General features: G+C 36.5%; 1 protein-coding gene across 1 annotated transcript; it reads left to right on the forward strand.

Moving 5' to 3' along the window:
- Positions 1-13,094: 13,094 nt before the first annotated feature.
- On the forward strand, positions 13,095-15,745 carry LOC113041682 (fucolectin-4-like). The gene is made up of 8 exons (XM_026200343.1): positions 13,095-13,153; positions 13,503-13,567; positions 13,725-14,007; positions 14,323-14,456; positions 14,534-14,566; positions 14,817-15,099; positions 15,260-15,396; positions 15,591-15,745. Exons 2-8 carry the CDS (start codon positions 13,504-13,506, stop codon positions 15,593-15,595), a joined length of 939 nt encoding a protein of 312 aa, XP_026056128.1. The 5' UTR covers positions 13,095-13,153; position 13,503; the 3' UTR covers positions 15,596-15,745.
- The last annotated feature ends 368 nt before the right edge of the window (positions 15,746-16,113 follow it).

Genomic DNA, 16,113 nt, shown 5'->3' on the forward strand with positions numbered 1-16,113 from the left:
ACTACATCATTGTGGTCCTGTTGCGCTCATATTGTAATTTCAATGCTTGAACATGCGCTTGTTCAGATTACAGTTATCAAATAATGTTTTCTGTTTTGATATTGCATTTTGAATCTTGATAGTGGGTCAGGAAAAAAAAAGCATTGCTTGAATGTGAAATGGCACTTGAAATATGCATTTTCTGTAAAGCCGCTTTGAAACTATATATTTATATTTACATTTAGTCATTTCGCAGACACTTCTATCCAAAGCGGACAATATAAGCAGTCAAAACCAACAAAAGGACAACAATATTTAAGTCATGTGACGATTAACCTAATGAAGTACATGTAGTACATAAATAAAATAAAATAAATAAATAAATCGAGTCAAAAAATAAAATAAAATAAAGGATGCTGGTGTTAGAGGGTTGTATTTTAATAAGAAATAAAAGAAAACAAGAAGATAGTACATAAAAAAAGAATAGATAATGCTAGTTTTAGAGGCTTTTTTTTAAAAGAAAACAATAGTAATAATAGAAATAGAATAGAGACTGCAAGAGTTAGAGGGTCAAATGAAGATTAAAGACACATGACCTACTCTAATTCAACTTTGATTTGGACTTGAAGGTGGGCTGATTGTTTTGTCTCAGAAAACAAGTTTTTGTCCAGTGACTATTATTAGTATTATTATTATTAATAATAATATTATTATTAATAATAATAATATTATTATTTTACAAACTAGATGACAATTTTTTTTCCCTGTCTTTAGTTTCCAGGAAGAAACACAGTTGAGATTATTTCAAAGATACTGACCTGCTCCTATGAAGCTCTGCCAGATACGGTCTCTGAGGACCTTCGTCAGCTGGTAACAGACACACTTCAGATTGATCCAGTGAATCGACCGTCTCTCTGTGAGATCTTGATGAGGCCTTTCATTATCAAGCACCTTTATGAAAAGGTTAGTTTATTAAAATGTTCACTTTTTTATATATTTTGCTTTTGTCTCCTAAAGTCATAAAACACTGAATGTTTTAGACACTGGCAATGATGTAAATGAAATGAAATTAAACAAAACACCGAACTGTCAAACACACAAAAAATATTTCATAAAACTTTTTTTTTCAGAGCACACAAACTTTAAAAGAGCTTAATGTGCGTAAAAATTCCGAAGACACTCTAGAGACACCTGAAGAGGCTAAAGTCAGTCTAAAGGTACTGGAAGAGCTGGCTGATGGTTTGGAGACAGTCCACTACAACACAACGGTTGGCAGTCTCACAGGAGGAGTAGTAGGTCTGGCTGGAGGAATCACATCTATAGTTGGACTTATTCTCACTCCTTTCACTCTCGGAGCTTCTCTGATTGTAACAGGAGTGGGAATCGGTGTGGCTGTCGCTGGTGGAGTCACAGCTGGTGTGAGCAATGTGACAAAGATGGTTAACCAGCGTTCAAACCGCCAAAAGATCAAAATGATTATTGCAGAGTTACAAGAAAAAATTGCCTCCATAAGCTGCTGCATCCAAATCATCCAAATAGCAGTGGAAATTGAACAAATTAGATTACACAATAGAAGAATATCATTGTCCAATGCAAAGTCTGATGATAATGTGCTTGCAAGTGCTGGAGCTCGACTTGGACGAGGGCTGGGAGGGATTTCAGAGTTCATACGTTTAGCTGAAGCCGCAAGTATTGGGAAAGTTGCAGCTCAGACCGCAAGATCTGTTCGTGTGGCTGAAGCAGCTACAGGGGTTCTGTCTGGACTTTTTGTAGCTGTTGATATCTTCTTTATTGCCCTCGACTCCAGAGAAATTCATAGACTCCGCAGCGATTATGCTTTAATAGCGACCAGACAAGAAGCAACCACTAGGTCTACTAACAGTGAATCAGGGCACAGTGATGCACAAAACCAGTCATCACAGCTGCAATCTGAAATCATGAAGTTTGTGATCAAAATAAGGGAGGCTGTAGAGGACCTAAATAATAGTATGAATGAATTAAATGAAAAACTGGAAAGTCTTAGAACTGAGCTACCAAACAATTACAATTAAGAATTACGAGAGTGGCAGTCTATAATACTCAGTATATTCCTTCAGCATACAAGTACTGATTATAGTAGAAGCACATATATGGGAATAGTTGAGCATATATTTTGGGTTTTTATTATGTAATTTCTAGTATGGCTATTAATCAGAGAAAACTTTTCAAGAGGAAAATAAAGAAGTTATCTTATTTTAATTAATTATCAATTTATCAATTTAATTGCATTAGTGTTTGTATGGCTCAAGTGGTAGAGCATTGCATTAGCAGCGCAAGGTTGTGGGTTCAATTCCTAGGGAACACATGTTAGGTAAAAGATTTTAGCCTGAATGCACTGTAAATTGCTTTGGATAAAAGCGTCTGCTAAATGCATAATAAAAAAATAAATAAAAAATAAAAATAATAATAATAATAATCGCGTTCTGAATGTATATTGGGCCTTTTTCTATTTAGAATGATATTTTGCCTTATCTTTATTTCCTTGATGTTTTTAAATCTAGAATAATTGAAAATGTAATCACAAAAAATTAATTGTTTTATTTTTTCTGCAGAGTAACTACAATCACAAATGGTAATTTTCAAGAAAATATCAATTGATTTGTCATTAAAATGAGTGCTCAATAAACAATTAATGAGAAGACTTTAGGCTGTGTTTAGTTTTTCAAGAAACAGTTAATTTAGAACTTTTAATCATAACATATATAACAAATACAAATAAATGAGTGTTTATCCATTCAAACATAATTTTGTTAAAGTGTAAAATATTTCAGGAATTAATTATGTCTTTGGATGCAAGTCAAGTAGCAAAATACACACTGATTACACTGAGTACCTGCATCTTTACACCGAGATCCTAGTTTTCAACACATTTGTACTGATGCTTCCAACCAAGACAGTCACAATTAATTCTAGCAAATTCATCAAAGCTTGTTCATCCAGCATGAGCTGTATTATATTATCTTCTTGGAGGCAAGTTAGTAAAATTTGCAACAGAAATGTAGAATACATCACTAAAAACCAGCTAAAAGAATAAGACATGAAATAGGATTTGCTCTGAATACTGAAGCCTGATTTGTTCATGTTCATGGAGCTGAACAAACAAATGATGCTTCAACCCACCAAAAATAGTTGAGCTGGCTGCTATATACAGTATGTCGGCTCTCACTGTAATTTCATCATAATTTGTCTCCTTCACTGCATAGACCGCGAGCAGCTTGATTTCCTTCTGCGGTTCTGAGGAGGAAGTTGTCACAGATGACTCCATGTCACTGACAACTTCAGATGAAGGGGAGTGGGTGAGTTCTGGAAAAATTCAAACTGATAACTTTGTGAAACAGTCCTGAAACTGATAGATTTATTTTTACTATTATTATTTATTTGTATTATTATTATTAATTATTGTTATTCAATATTGTTATATGCCTATAAGTCACTGTCAAGGTACATTTACAAAATGTATATATTATGGTTCTTAATTATTGCTTAATTTAAAGAAAGTCAAGTATATATATATATATATATATATATATATATATATATATATATATATATATATATATATATATATATATATATATATATATATATATATATATATATATATTTTACTATAGTATGTTGGTATGTTGGACAAAGTCAACAAATTAAAATACCCAACATTTTTATTTTGTTCTAACCCTGGTTTTTGAGACGCTATATAAGCAAACACCCCAGACATGTAGCACCACCTTGTGGCCAGTTTTAACAACAACAAAAAAAGGTTTCAACATGGTTCACCTCTCTTTGAAGCTCTTCTCATCTCTACTTGTTTACTGCCTCAATATCATTCACAACCCAAAACTGCTATAAGTGGGCACATTGGGACGCAGCGTCAGTGAATTGCTAGTTAATCACATGTCACATTAACATATTGACCTCATGATGTCACCATGCTAATTATGGCAACAACAACAACAACAATAAAAATAAATAAATAAAAATGACATAAAATGCTGATGTTCATTTTTTAAAAAGCTGACGAAAAGCAGAAACAAGGGCATCATTACATAAACGTAATGTGTAATGTTTTGAAGTTTGTCACGTAGCAGTTCATATGATCGCTGGATGAAGTGATGTCAAATGATGCGTCTCACTGAAGTCAGGGTTGATCGATCTTCCCCAAGTTCACAGGTCAGAAGTCTTCAACTTTAAGCGCCATTCTAGATGTTGTTTCCAAGTAGGGGTTTGTGAAATATCTGAAATATTTAGCTTCAAATAAAAAAATTGCCAACAAGGTGTTTTGTACTGAGAATCAAATTTGTAAGAGCATAATAAAATATAGGACAAGCAAGATCTGATGGAGAATGTTTTGAGTTTAGTATCCAATCCCACTGTCAGGGACCAGTAAAGCTCTAAACACCTGTCAGCCCACCGGCTCTGCATTCTTTTGGCTCCACCGAGGCCTGTCTGCCCAAGGACTCCTCCAGGCTCCCTCGTTCATCCAGACAAACCTTGGTCGGTCGTCGCTCAGCTACCCCCATGGACTTCCGGGTGTCCGACCCTCCTCCCCTTCGGCTTCACCAGGCTCCTCCCTTCCTCCGGTTTCCCTGTCGTCCTCGCTTGCTCCAATGTTGCCCTGGTCAGCCGAATCCTCGGCTCTGCCTCAGGCACATGAGCCAACCGTTCCACCTTGGGCTTCCAGCCCTGTGATGTCGACCTGGTTGGTCGATCTCTCCGCTCCGCTGGGTCCTCCATGTACCCTTGTTCCTCCCACTGTCGGCTCCACCGTGGTATTGGCCTCCTCAAAATTATCCAGGCTCCACGTCCCTGTGGCAGACCCCCACGACATCAGAGGGCAAGGTCCACTGGCATGGACCCTGGAGGGGGGGGGGGTAATGTCAGGGACCAGTCAAGCCCAGTCCCATCACCTGCACGTGCTGACCATTAGGAATCTCATCACAGCACAATATAAAACACTCACCACAGCCCCAGTTCAATGTCAAGCCTCCACCAGGAACAGACCATATGATATTCTCTCCTGACCAACTGATGCACCGCAGATTGTAAGAAGTAATAAAAAGTGTAAACTCACCTTTGAAACACAAACCCCTGTGTCATTGTTCTACTGCCCCCAGGACTCCTGAGCATTCCTCCGTTACCTGAAATCCAGCAGTCTCCTGTGTTTCCTCCGAGCTTGCTTGATAGCTTCCGTTTCTGAAAGAGACAAGTATAAGTAGCTGCGACTGTGGTATTGACATATCTGTAAAGGACGTACTCACCTGCTTTCAACCCCGCACTGAGTAAGCTGCACCGAACCTGTACTTGAAATCACTGACTACTTACCCTGCACTTGTAATTCTGAAAATAAAAACTGTGTTTGGATTCACTTACCTCTGTATCTCGTCTATATCCTGACAGAAGGCTTGATGCAAACCGCTATGAATCCAAAGCAGCCTGAAGACAGTACTTCGACAAACACCGCTCCCATGCTGGTGTACAATGTCAACTCAGTCTCGTGACCAGCACCCTTCTCTGGCCAGGTGGAGGATTGCAATGAGTTCCTATCGCAATGCTCACTCATCCTTGAACAACACCCCCGTGGAAAGATCCAAAATGTTGTTCATCATTCTGCAGTTATCTGGAGCCGCGTTAAGATGGGCTGAAGCGCTGTGGTTCCAAGAGACAGATGTCACCTCATCAGTACAGAATTTCAACAGCCATTTTAAAGTGTTTGGGGATCCTGTAGATGACTCTTCTGACAGTGACCAACTTATACAAATACGTTAAGAGGTTCCGGTCCCGTCCGTTGTTCTTCCTCTGAAATATCTCTTGTTAAGCCAGAAGAGGCTCCCAATCTCCTGTTAGGCGCCAAAGAGGCTACTGAACTATCAGATTTCCTGGTCCCATTTCCTCAACTGGTTTTAGCCAGTCCTCTGAATTCGTTGGTCCTACTGTTGTTGTCCAGCTCTTTGGCTCTGCCTCTGCCGCTAGCTTATTGCGGCTCATCAGCCTCACCTCAGGCTTCCCTTCCACCAGCTCGGGATTGCAGAGTCCCCTGCTGCACTTCGGCCCTCCAGACCCATGTCTCCACCGAGGCCTGTCAGCCCGCCGGCTCCGCACCAGATCTGCATTCCTTTGGCTCCACCGAGGCCCGTCTGCCCAAGGACTCCTCCAGGCTCCCTCGTCCATCCAGACAAACCTCGGTCGGTTGTCACTCAGCATCCACCTTGGACTTCCGGGTCTCCGGCCTCGCATCGACCCTCCACCCTTTCGGCTTCACCAGGCTCCTCCCTTCCTCCAGTTTCCCTGTCATCCTCGTTTACTCCATCATTGCCCTGGTCAGCTGAATCCCCGGCTCCACCTCAGGCACACAAGCCAGCTGCTCCATCTTGGGCTTCCAGGCCTGCGATGTCGACCTGGTCCGTCAATCTCTCTGATCCGCTGGTTCCTCCAGGAACCTTGGTTCCGCCTCCGTGGATCGGCATTGGGGTATCGCCCAGTCCTTCTGTCAAACCTCCCCCCTGGTTCCTCCCACTGTCAGCTCCACCATGGTGTTGGCCTCCTCAAAATTCTCCAGTCTCCACATCCCTGTGGCAGACCCCCACGAAGTCACCAAGAAAGATCCGCTGGCGCAGACCCTGGAGGGGTGGGGTAGTGTCAGGGATCAATCAAGCTCTAATCACCCACACCTCATGCTCACCATTAGGAATATCACCACAGCGCTAGTTCAATGTCAATTCTCCAACAGGAACAGACCATATGATGTTGTCTCCTGACCAACAGATGCACCGCAGATTCTAAGACGTAACATATACTCACCTTTGAAACACTAACCTCTGTGTCATTGTTCTACTGCCCCCAGGACTCCTGAGCATTTCCCCGTTACCTGAAATCCAGTAGTCTCCCGTGTTTCCTCTGAGCTTGCTTGATAGCTTCCGTTTCTGAAAGAGTAAGAGACATATATTAGCGAACTGCGACTATGTAGTATTGACATATCTGTAAAGGACGTACTCACCTGATTTCAACGCCACACTGAGTGATCTGCACCGGACCTGCACCTGAAATCACTGACTACTTACCCTGCACTTGTGATTCTGAAAATAAAAACTGTGTTTGGATTCAATTACCTCTGTCTCTCGTCTATACCCTGTCACCCACGGAGAGCATTCTGGGAGATCCACTGTCCAGTTTCAGCTCTCAGCAAAAATGATTAATGTTATCCCTACTCAAAAGCACTATACGATAACTTCCATCTTACAATTTATAGTGAAATCAAATCAATGAAACCAAATATTGCACCTTATTTCAAATAAATAACCTGAACAAGCAGCAAAAGTATTTGGAGTGTTTTAGGTTTTATATTCTATCAAATATTTTATAAAATTGTACTTATCCGCAAGTTTGTCTCTGTAATGTTTTAGTAGTAGGGTGATAAAAACCCTAAATGTGCATGTCAGTGTTATTTATATTAATATTTTATATATACATCATCAAGACAGTTTGGCAAAATCTCACATTTCAACTTCTGTAATTCTGAGACTAAATTAACAATGCTATTCATGTGAAACATGACATAATGCAAACTAAACGAAATACAGTTGAAATCGATCCAACCACAAAATTAAAGATCCCTGTTAACATCCTGATCACAAGGTCACACACATTAAGCATTTGATTACATGATAAGAAGTAAATTCAAATTTAAAAAAAAAAAAAAAATCTGTTCAGGAACAAATGTTAAAGAACTAATAAACTTGTGAAACTTGAGCGCACTTTAAAGAGAAAACACAACTACCACTTAATCAACTAAATCAACCATAATATGAGTGAATGCATGATGCACTAATAATAAGGACTTCCTGTGTTGAAAAAGGATTTATGGATTTATAGTTGAATATGATTAGTATGCATGACCAGTAATCAATGAAACACTTTACAGAGGATGAGTCCAATGTTTTTAGCACCAAAAAAAATGAACACTGATCTACATACAGACGAGTTAAAGCACTGTCTCTTCACTTACATTTTAGATTCATAGCAATCTGAATGGACCGATCTAAAGCTCTTTACTCAAAACTGCTACATTTTTTTCTGGATTTCCTGGTATCAGTGGGTCAGATTTAAATTCAATTCTGTGCACATTCATAGTTGCTAAGTCATGAAAAATGGCAAACATTTTAAACATTTATTACCATAAATGTTGTCATCTATATACTCCGACTCTCAGTGTGAAAGCCTAATATGGGGGACAGATGAATATTTGTCTGTCACTTCACTCAATTGATGGTCAGAACTCATTAATTGACTTTTGCAAAAAGAAATGTATATGAGTTCACTTAAATAAAATACAGTTAGAGCTACACACACACACACACACACACAGAGAGAGAGAGAGAGAATGAGAGAGAAACAAACACTGTGTGAGACCATCACCAAACATTAAAGCAAGCACAATATGACAATAAAGAAATTCACTCATATGATTACTAGCTGATAACATCTAATTGTTTTAGTGGAAAAGTTTAATTATAATAATAATAATTATTATTACTTTCAATCCCATTTATATATATATATATATATATATATATATATATATATATATATATATATATATATATATATATATATATATATATATATATATATATATAATAGCACAAGCTTATGTGTCAGGTTGTTATGATATAAAAGTAAATATATCCTAGGAAATGAGAAAATATTAAAAGGAAAATCTATCCTTGTAACAAGTAGTCTGTCTAAATATTGATTTAAGACAGGATGTGTAACAGACACTTTCTGCAGATGCAAAGAATGGAGTAATGATTTTTGTTTGTGTGTGTTTCTTAAAGTAAAGTGTCTAAAAGCTTTAGATCTTAAGTCTTCTTAAGTCATTGTATTTAATGTTGAAAACACATGTATTGTACTATTCTTTTCCTCTGTTAAAATGTAGAGAGGTTTTGCATTTTTGATGATTACGATGTGTTCATCTCCATGATTATTCAGAAGCCCTGTTGTCCCCAAAGGAGGAATTCAGGCCTTATTATTTGTTATTAAAGAATATACATTCACAAACCACTGTTAATATTAATAGAAAAGCAAGCATACATGAAGCAATTATAGGGATGAAAGAACCTGAGATACTTTGATTTCCTGAGAAACAGACAATACAAACACACACGGGCATCTTCGAGACACCCCACAGAGTGGAGGAGCAGGAGACCTCCTTCTCTTCTGGCCATTTGTTTCATTCTAAATCCCTTCACCCATGCTTCCTTCTACTCAATCTGCTCAAAATTATGACATGAAAATGTCAATGCAAATCAGAATCAGAATCAGAATCAGAATGAGCTTTATTGCCAGGTATGTTTACACATACGAGGAATTTGTTTTCGTGACAGAAGCTCCGCAGTACAACAGAATGACAGCGACAGAACATAAAACACATAATAAAAGAATAAAAAATACAAATAAGAAGATAGTGAATAACAATATACAAATGACAATTGTAGGCAAGTATATTACAAAATGAAGTTATGTATGTACATATATATTGTGTGCAAAATTTAAGTGTATACTAAGTATGTGTGTTAGATACTTAGTATACACTTAAATTTTGCACACAAGTAAAGTGCACTAACAAATGAACTAACACTCATGTCTAGTATCATTTGAAATGTCTCATTGCAACTGGTACAATGGCCTCAATCATACAAAAGTAGATAAGAAGATAATACAGAACCTAAGAGTGAAGAGATATCTTGATTACTGTGATGGGAGTGAAATCTTTTGTAACTATATTATTAAAAACTGTGTAATACAGTGGGTCAGTATTTTTTATTTTATTACTTAAAAATTAATACTTTTATAATTAGTACTTTTCATAATAATGTGTTAACTGATAATACTGATAGTACATATTGTGATAAATACTTTCTATTTTAAAAATCCAGTATCACAGGTTATAAAATAAACATTAAGCAGCATAACTATTACATTGATAATAAATCATCATATTAGAATAATTTCTGAAGGATCATGTGACACTGAAGACAAGAGTAATGATGCTGAAAAATGATGCTCCAACATAAATTTTTCTTAGGGCCTCCAAATGTCTAGAACCGGCCCTGGGCCCTTACACAGCAACACTTGAGAAGAAAGGTCTGAGAATTAGCAATCACACAGTAACTGTACTTTTTTAATTGTTGCATGAATATAATACAATAGGTATCAAAATATATTCTATTTGTGTTCTCTGAATGTAATATGTAACATTATGTGCTCCTCTGGATGTGCTGTTTTGGATCATTTTATATGGACATTGAAAGATTATTGATAGCCTATCTATCATCTACTGTATCATGTCTTGTTGCCCCATTAAAAAAGCTGTTGGATACACTGAAAACCGTGGTATTCTACTGAAGAAGAAGAAGAAGAAAGCACTGGTATCAGCACTGGTATCAGATTGGTATTGGATGATACTCAGAATCTTGGTATTTGACTGGTTCTTAAAAAATAATATCGGTGCATCCCTAGATATTTTTAAAAGGTGCTTTAAACCTGAATCAACGAACTGAACTAACAAATATTGCTACAAGTGTGATCATATAATATCATATAATAATTGCTGTTAACAATGTTCATCGTCTGGCTGACTATGTCTTGTATTAGTTTTTCTGAAAAATCCTTTCATATGCACATAAACTGACAATCACCACTTATAAGCTACTACTAAATATTGTAGAAACGTAATTTTCTGTAAAGTTGTTTTGTAATGATTTGTACCGTAAAAATCACTATACAAATAAGCTTGAATTGAACTGAATTGAATTTACTGTATTTTGAACTATGCATTCATTGTGCTGTGTTTAAGGATTAACAAAATAATAGATAATGTTCTGGGAGAAAATAATGTCCAGGCCAAAAACGTCATATTCCTGCAAAATACATTGCATAATGAAAACAACACTAAACCAGTAAATGTACACAACCAGAGAAATTAAAGAACTCTGTTTACACTGAATACATAATTGATCAGAAGATGATCACACTTAAAGTGTCTGATTACAAACAACAAAGTATGGCATTAGATATCCTACGGTTATGGTTTCTGTTTACAGCAAATACATCAACTGATAAAATGTATAACTTGTGCACAATGCACTTTGGATAAAAGCATCTGCAAAACGTGTAAATGTATCTACAATAATCTTTTCTGATTCTGATACTGATATTTGAAGACCACACCACTGGCAGTGAATCAATATGACCTAAGCACATATCAGTTCATGCATCTCTACACACAGCTCTAGAGAAAAACCTTAATGTCATCATCCAGCTCAGTTGAGTTCAATTTTCATCCAATAGTGTCTGTGCAATCAAGTTGATAATATTGACAAATATCAAGTGTCCCCAACTGAGCAAGCCAAGAGGTGACAATGGCAAAGAACCCAAACCCAAATATGAAATTGTTTTGTGTGTAAACCAGGTCAAAGTGATGGGTCTTTAATTTAGATTTAAAATGACAGTGTCTGCCTCCAAAACAGCTCTAGGAAGACTGTCTGAATGCTAAATAGTAAAAGGAGCTAGTACTACAGGGCTAAACCTTTTGGGGCTTTAATTATAAGTAATAAGCAATATTTAAAAATGTATTTGTTGTTCAATATGGAGCTAGGGCAGAGTTGACAGAACCGGGCTAATTTTGTCATACTTCCTGGTTCTAGTAAAAACTCTGCTGCTGCATTTTGGACTAGCTGTAGTTTGTTTATTAAATGCACAGAGCAACCACCCAATCAGTCATTACATGGGGAAGTTGTGACCTAGTGGTTAGAGAGTTTGACTCCTAACCCTAGGGTTGTGGGTTCAAATCTCGGACTGGCAATACTACGACTTTTGTGCCCTTGAGCAAGGTATCGAACCCCCAGCTGCTCCCCAGGTGCCGCAGCATAAAAGGCTGCCACTGCCATGTGTTTGTGGATGCAGAGCACAAATTCTGAGTATGGGTCACCATACTTGGCTGAATGTCATGTCACTTTCACTTTTTTTTCAATAATCTGACCTTGAGGTGATGAACGCATTAATTGATGCTTCTGCATTTGACATTTAGAACATATGTTAGATATATGCAAAAGAGAAAAATGCAGTATTACAAATGTTAGAAACATGGTTTTCAAATGAAGAATTGCTATCAAATAGCACACCTAGGTTCCTAACTGATGACTGAGAATTAACAGAGCAGACATCAAGCATTAGACAGTATTCTAGGTTACTACATGCAGAGGTTTTTGGTCAGTAATTAACAACTCCTTTTTTGTTTCTTTTTTATTCAGAATTTAGTAATAGAAAATTACTAGTAATCCAATTTTGTATATCTAATGCACTCTGTTAGCTTTGTGAATTGGTATGTTTCATCAGGCTGTGAAGAAGTATAAAGCTGAGTATCATCAACAGTGAAACTGTATTTCCCAACAGTATAATGTGCAGGGTGCAACGGTCCTAGTACTGAGCCATGTGGAACTCCATACTGGATTGTGACTGATATAATACCTCTTTCATTTACTGCTACAAACTAATAACTGTCAGATAAGTATGACTTCAACCATGCCAATATAATCCAAAAAATATACCAACATAATATTTGAGGTTATTCAAAAGAATGTTGTTGTTGATGGTGTCAAAAGCAGCGCTAATAACATCCTGACTTAACATGAGGATTACGTTTATGGGGCAATGTTCCAAATTATGTACTGTATGTAATTGTCTCTTATCAGAATAAAGGCTTACAGAAGTGAGGGACACTTTTGTAATAGGTCCATTTAATGTTGAATATTCATATATCAGATACCGCATTTGGTTGGGAGGGACTTATTCAGCAATAAATAAACATAATGTCTGAGCACACACTTATTGAACTAGTCTCTCTTCATAGACTGCTGGTGTGTATTCATTGTAATACCTACAATAGCACATTTTTTGGTTTGTAATTTTTTGTGAGGGCATAATATTCATCATGTGAATAATATATTGGATAAATTATAAATCTAACAATTGTTTAGAAACTAAAATGTATAATATAAAATGTATTATTTTCTTTAAAAGCAGATAACTGCTGAATTTTGAAGGTCTTCTGTGAGGCTGATACATTGACGGATTCCAGGTGAGTGAAATGTTTATGCACTCTCTACAGCAGGTCAAATTATAATTGGAATGAAAAATAAAATAAAATTATGACAGTATTTAAAAAAAATATATATTATAAATTAGCTACATTTGTTTCATAAAACTGTCAACTGATCACAGTTGTAACAAAGCTCTTTGTTGAAAAAAAGACTTAAAGTAGCTGTGCTGCTATTCTTTAATCATGTTTCCTATCACAAAACTGACAGTTTTATTAGGTGGCAATTGATCAAACTATCCACTGGGCTATATGGCATTTCTTTGTGTTAATGAGAATGATAAATTATTCTTTCATATGCTGAGGTGATGTAATGTGTTTTCTTAATCAGGATGGCCATACGTGTGATTTTGTTACTAACACTTTTTACTGGGCTGTGTGTTGCTAATTTGAAAGGTATGTTTAGAAAAAAATATTAGTAAAACAGATTTAAAAATCTGTAATCATTGTGTGTCTTCATATTACATATCAATCAGAATAAATTATTAAAATTGAATGGTCATTGAAACCTTGTGATTGATTGACTTTTTTTTTTTTTTTATCGACTGTGTAGGGAATCTTGCTTTTAATGCCAGGGTGGTGCAGTCCTCCTTAGGAAACTCACAGGGAGCTGCTGAACATGCAGTAGACGGAAACAGAGATGCAAATTACGCGAAGGGCTCATGCACCCTCACTAAAGCGGAGTTTAACCCATGGTGGAGAGCTGACCTTGGAAACGTCTACAGTATAAGCAATGTTTCTATCACTAATCGTGGAGACTGTTGCAAAGAACGACTCCGAGGAGCTCAGATTCGCATTGGCAACAGTCTGGAGAACAACGGAAACAACAATGAGCTGTAAGAAATGTTTCAAATGTTTAATCCTCTTGCAATATTTATAATGTTTTGTCTAACAAAACGGGAGGCAAAATTGTACCTCCTCCATAAACCAACCACTCAGTGAGCCGCTGTCATTGAGTGTCAATTGTACTTTAACTTTTTTGTGATTAGACATTCATTAGTTTAGACCACTGTTTATTATAGCAGTGTGATATAAAACATGAACAATCATTTATGAATAGTCTTTTTATTTCAGTACAGTTGAAGATATTTTTAGGCATGTGTTTAGGGCATGTGGTTTTCACTTTTACACTGTTCTTTATGTATTTCTAGGGCTGCAACTGTTCTTACTGTTCCTAATGGAACAGTAACGTTTGTGTTTGAGCCGGTTAACGGACGATATGTCAACATATTTTTACCTGGGAACGATGAAATCCTTACTCTGTGTGAAGTCGAGGTGTTTGCAGGTGAGGGATAAAGAGAGAACACAACTCTGTGATAGAATGTGTTTATGTACTGACTAATGTGTGTATTATATTAACAGAAAAGGACAAACCATTGTACACTTGTGGTCCAAGTGAGTGCTCTTCATTTCTTTGAATGTTGTCAGTAACACATATATGAGACCTGTGCTGGCCAAATTAGTCAAAATGAGCACATTTTCAAAAATGAGTTCTCTTATTCACATTATACATTAAAATACCTAAATACCTTCAAAATGATATAAAACTTATATATCATATGTTATAATGATATATATATATATATATATATATATATATATATTATAATGATATATATATATATATATATGTATTGTTAAACAGGGAATCTTGCTCTTGGAGGCAAAGCTGTTCAGTCCACTACAAACAGTGGATTAGGAGTTGCTCAAAATGCTATCGATGGTAACAGACAGTCAATTCACGCGCTCGGGTCATGCAGCGTGACTAACGGGGACAAGGACCCCTGGTGGAGAGTTGACCTGCTGGACGTCTACAGGGTAACCAGGGTTAGCATCACTAATCGTGGAGACTGCTGTGAAAAGAGGATTGAGGGTGTTCAGATCCGTATCGGCAACAGCCTGGAGAATAACGGCAACAATAATTTCCTGTAAGTGCTGTCTCTGTCTCTTAACACTTATACAAACAAATTGAGAAAATTAGTAAGATAAAAATTACTTTGAAGAAATAATTTTAATACAACATTGCCTTTTATAGAAGTATATCTGATACGCCCCTCTCTTTTTCTCTGTTCCTGTGTCTCTTCACAGGGTTGTGACTGTTGGGCCCATCCCACTCGGAGACACAAAAACATTTGAGTTTAAGCCTGTTAGCGGGCGATACGTCAACCTTATTGTGCCTGGACGCAATGAATACCTCACTCTGTGTGAAGTTGAGGTTTATGCAGGTGAGAGATAAAAGGAGAGAGAAGGTGTTGTGTAGAAATATGAATGTGTATATATACATATATATATATATATATATATATATATATACATATATATATATATGTGTGTGTGTGTGTGTGTGTGTGTGTGTGTGTGTGTGTGTAATATGTAATATTAATGATTTTATTTTATTTTATTCTGATTTCATTTCCAGATTAAGTGGATGAAATGACGTAAATGCCAGTCCACCGATCCTCTGACACTACTGTTTTCTGAGCAATACTATTATTGCACTTTTTTTTAATTGTTATCATTTTACTTATGCACCTTTATCCTTCCTACAGGGGCTTTTGTATTTACACCCTTAACACCCTCATCTTATTCTTTATCTTTGCTTTCTACATTAATAAATTACTACAGCATTGAATGTTGTATTGAATGTGTCTGAATCAAAAAATAATTTGGATGTTTACAGTGAAGAGATTAAGAAAAGTTCTCATGTAGCTATAAAAAACACATTCCCACTCATTTGACAGAAGATATGCACAGATGATTGGAGTCTGTGTGATGAATAATGTTCTAGTTTTTTAAAAATAGGCAAAGGAAAACCATAAATTAATAGGTCTGCAAATTTATCCTAAAGCTCTTAAGGATGCAGAAAAAGTTGTGTAAGGCAACAAACACTTTTTAGCACTTTCAAATGACAATTTAAATGAAAAAAAAAGTGAGAAAAAAAA

Source organism: Carassius auratus, chromosome 23 (genome assembly GCF_003368295.1).
Source record: "Carassius auratus strain Wakin chromosome 23, ASM336829v1, whole genome shotgun sequence".
NCBI classification, from domain to species: domain Eukaryota; kingdom Metazoa; phylum Chordata; class Actinopteri; order Cypriniformes; family Cyprinidae; genus Carassius; species Carassius auratus.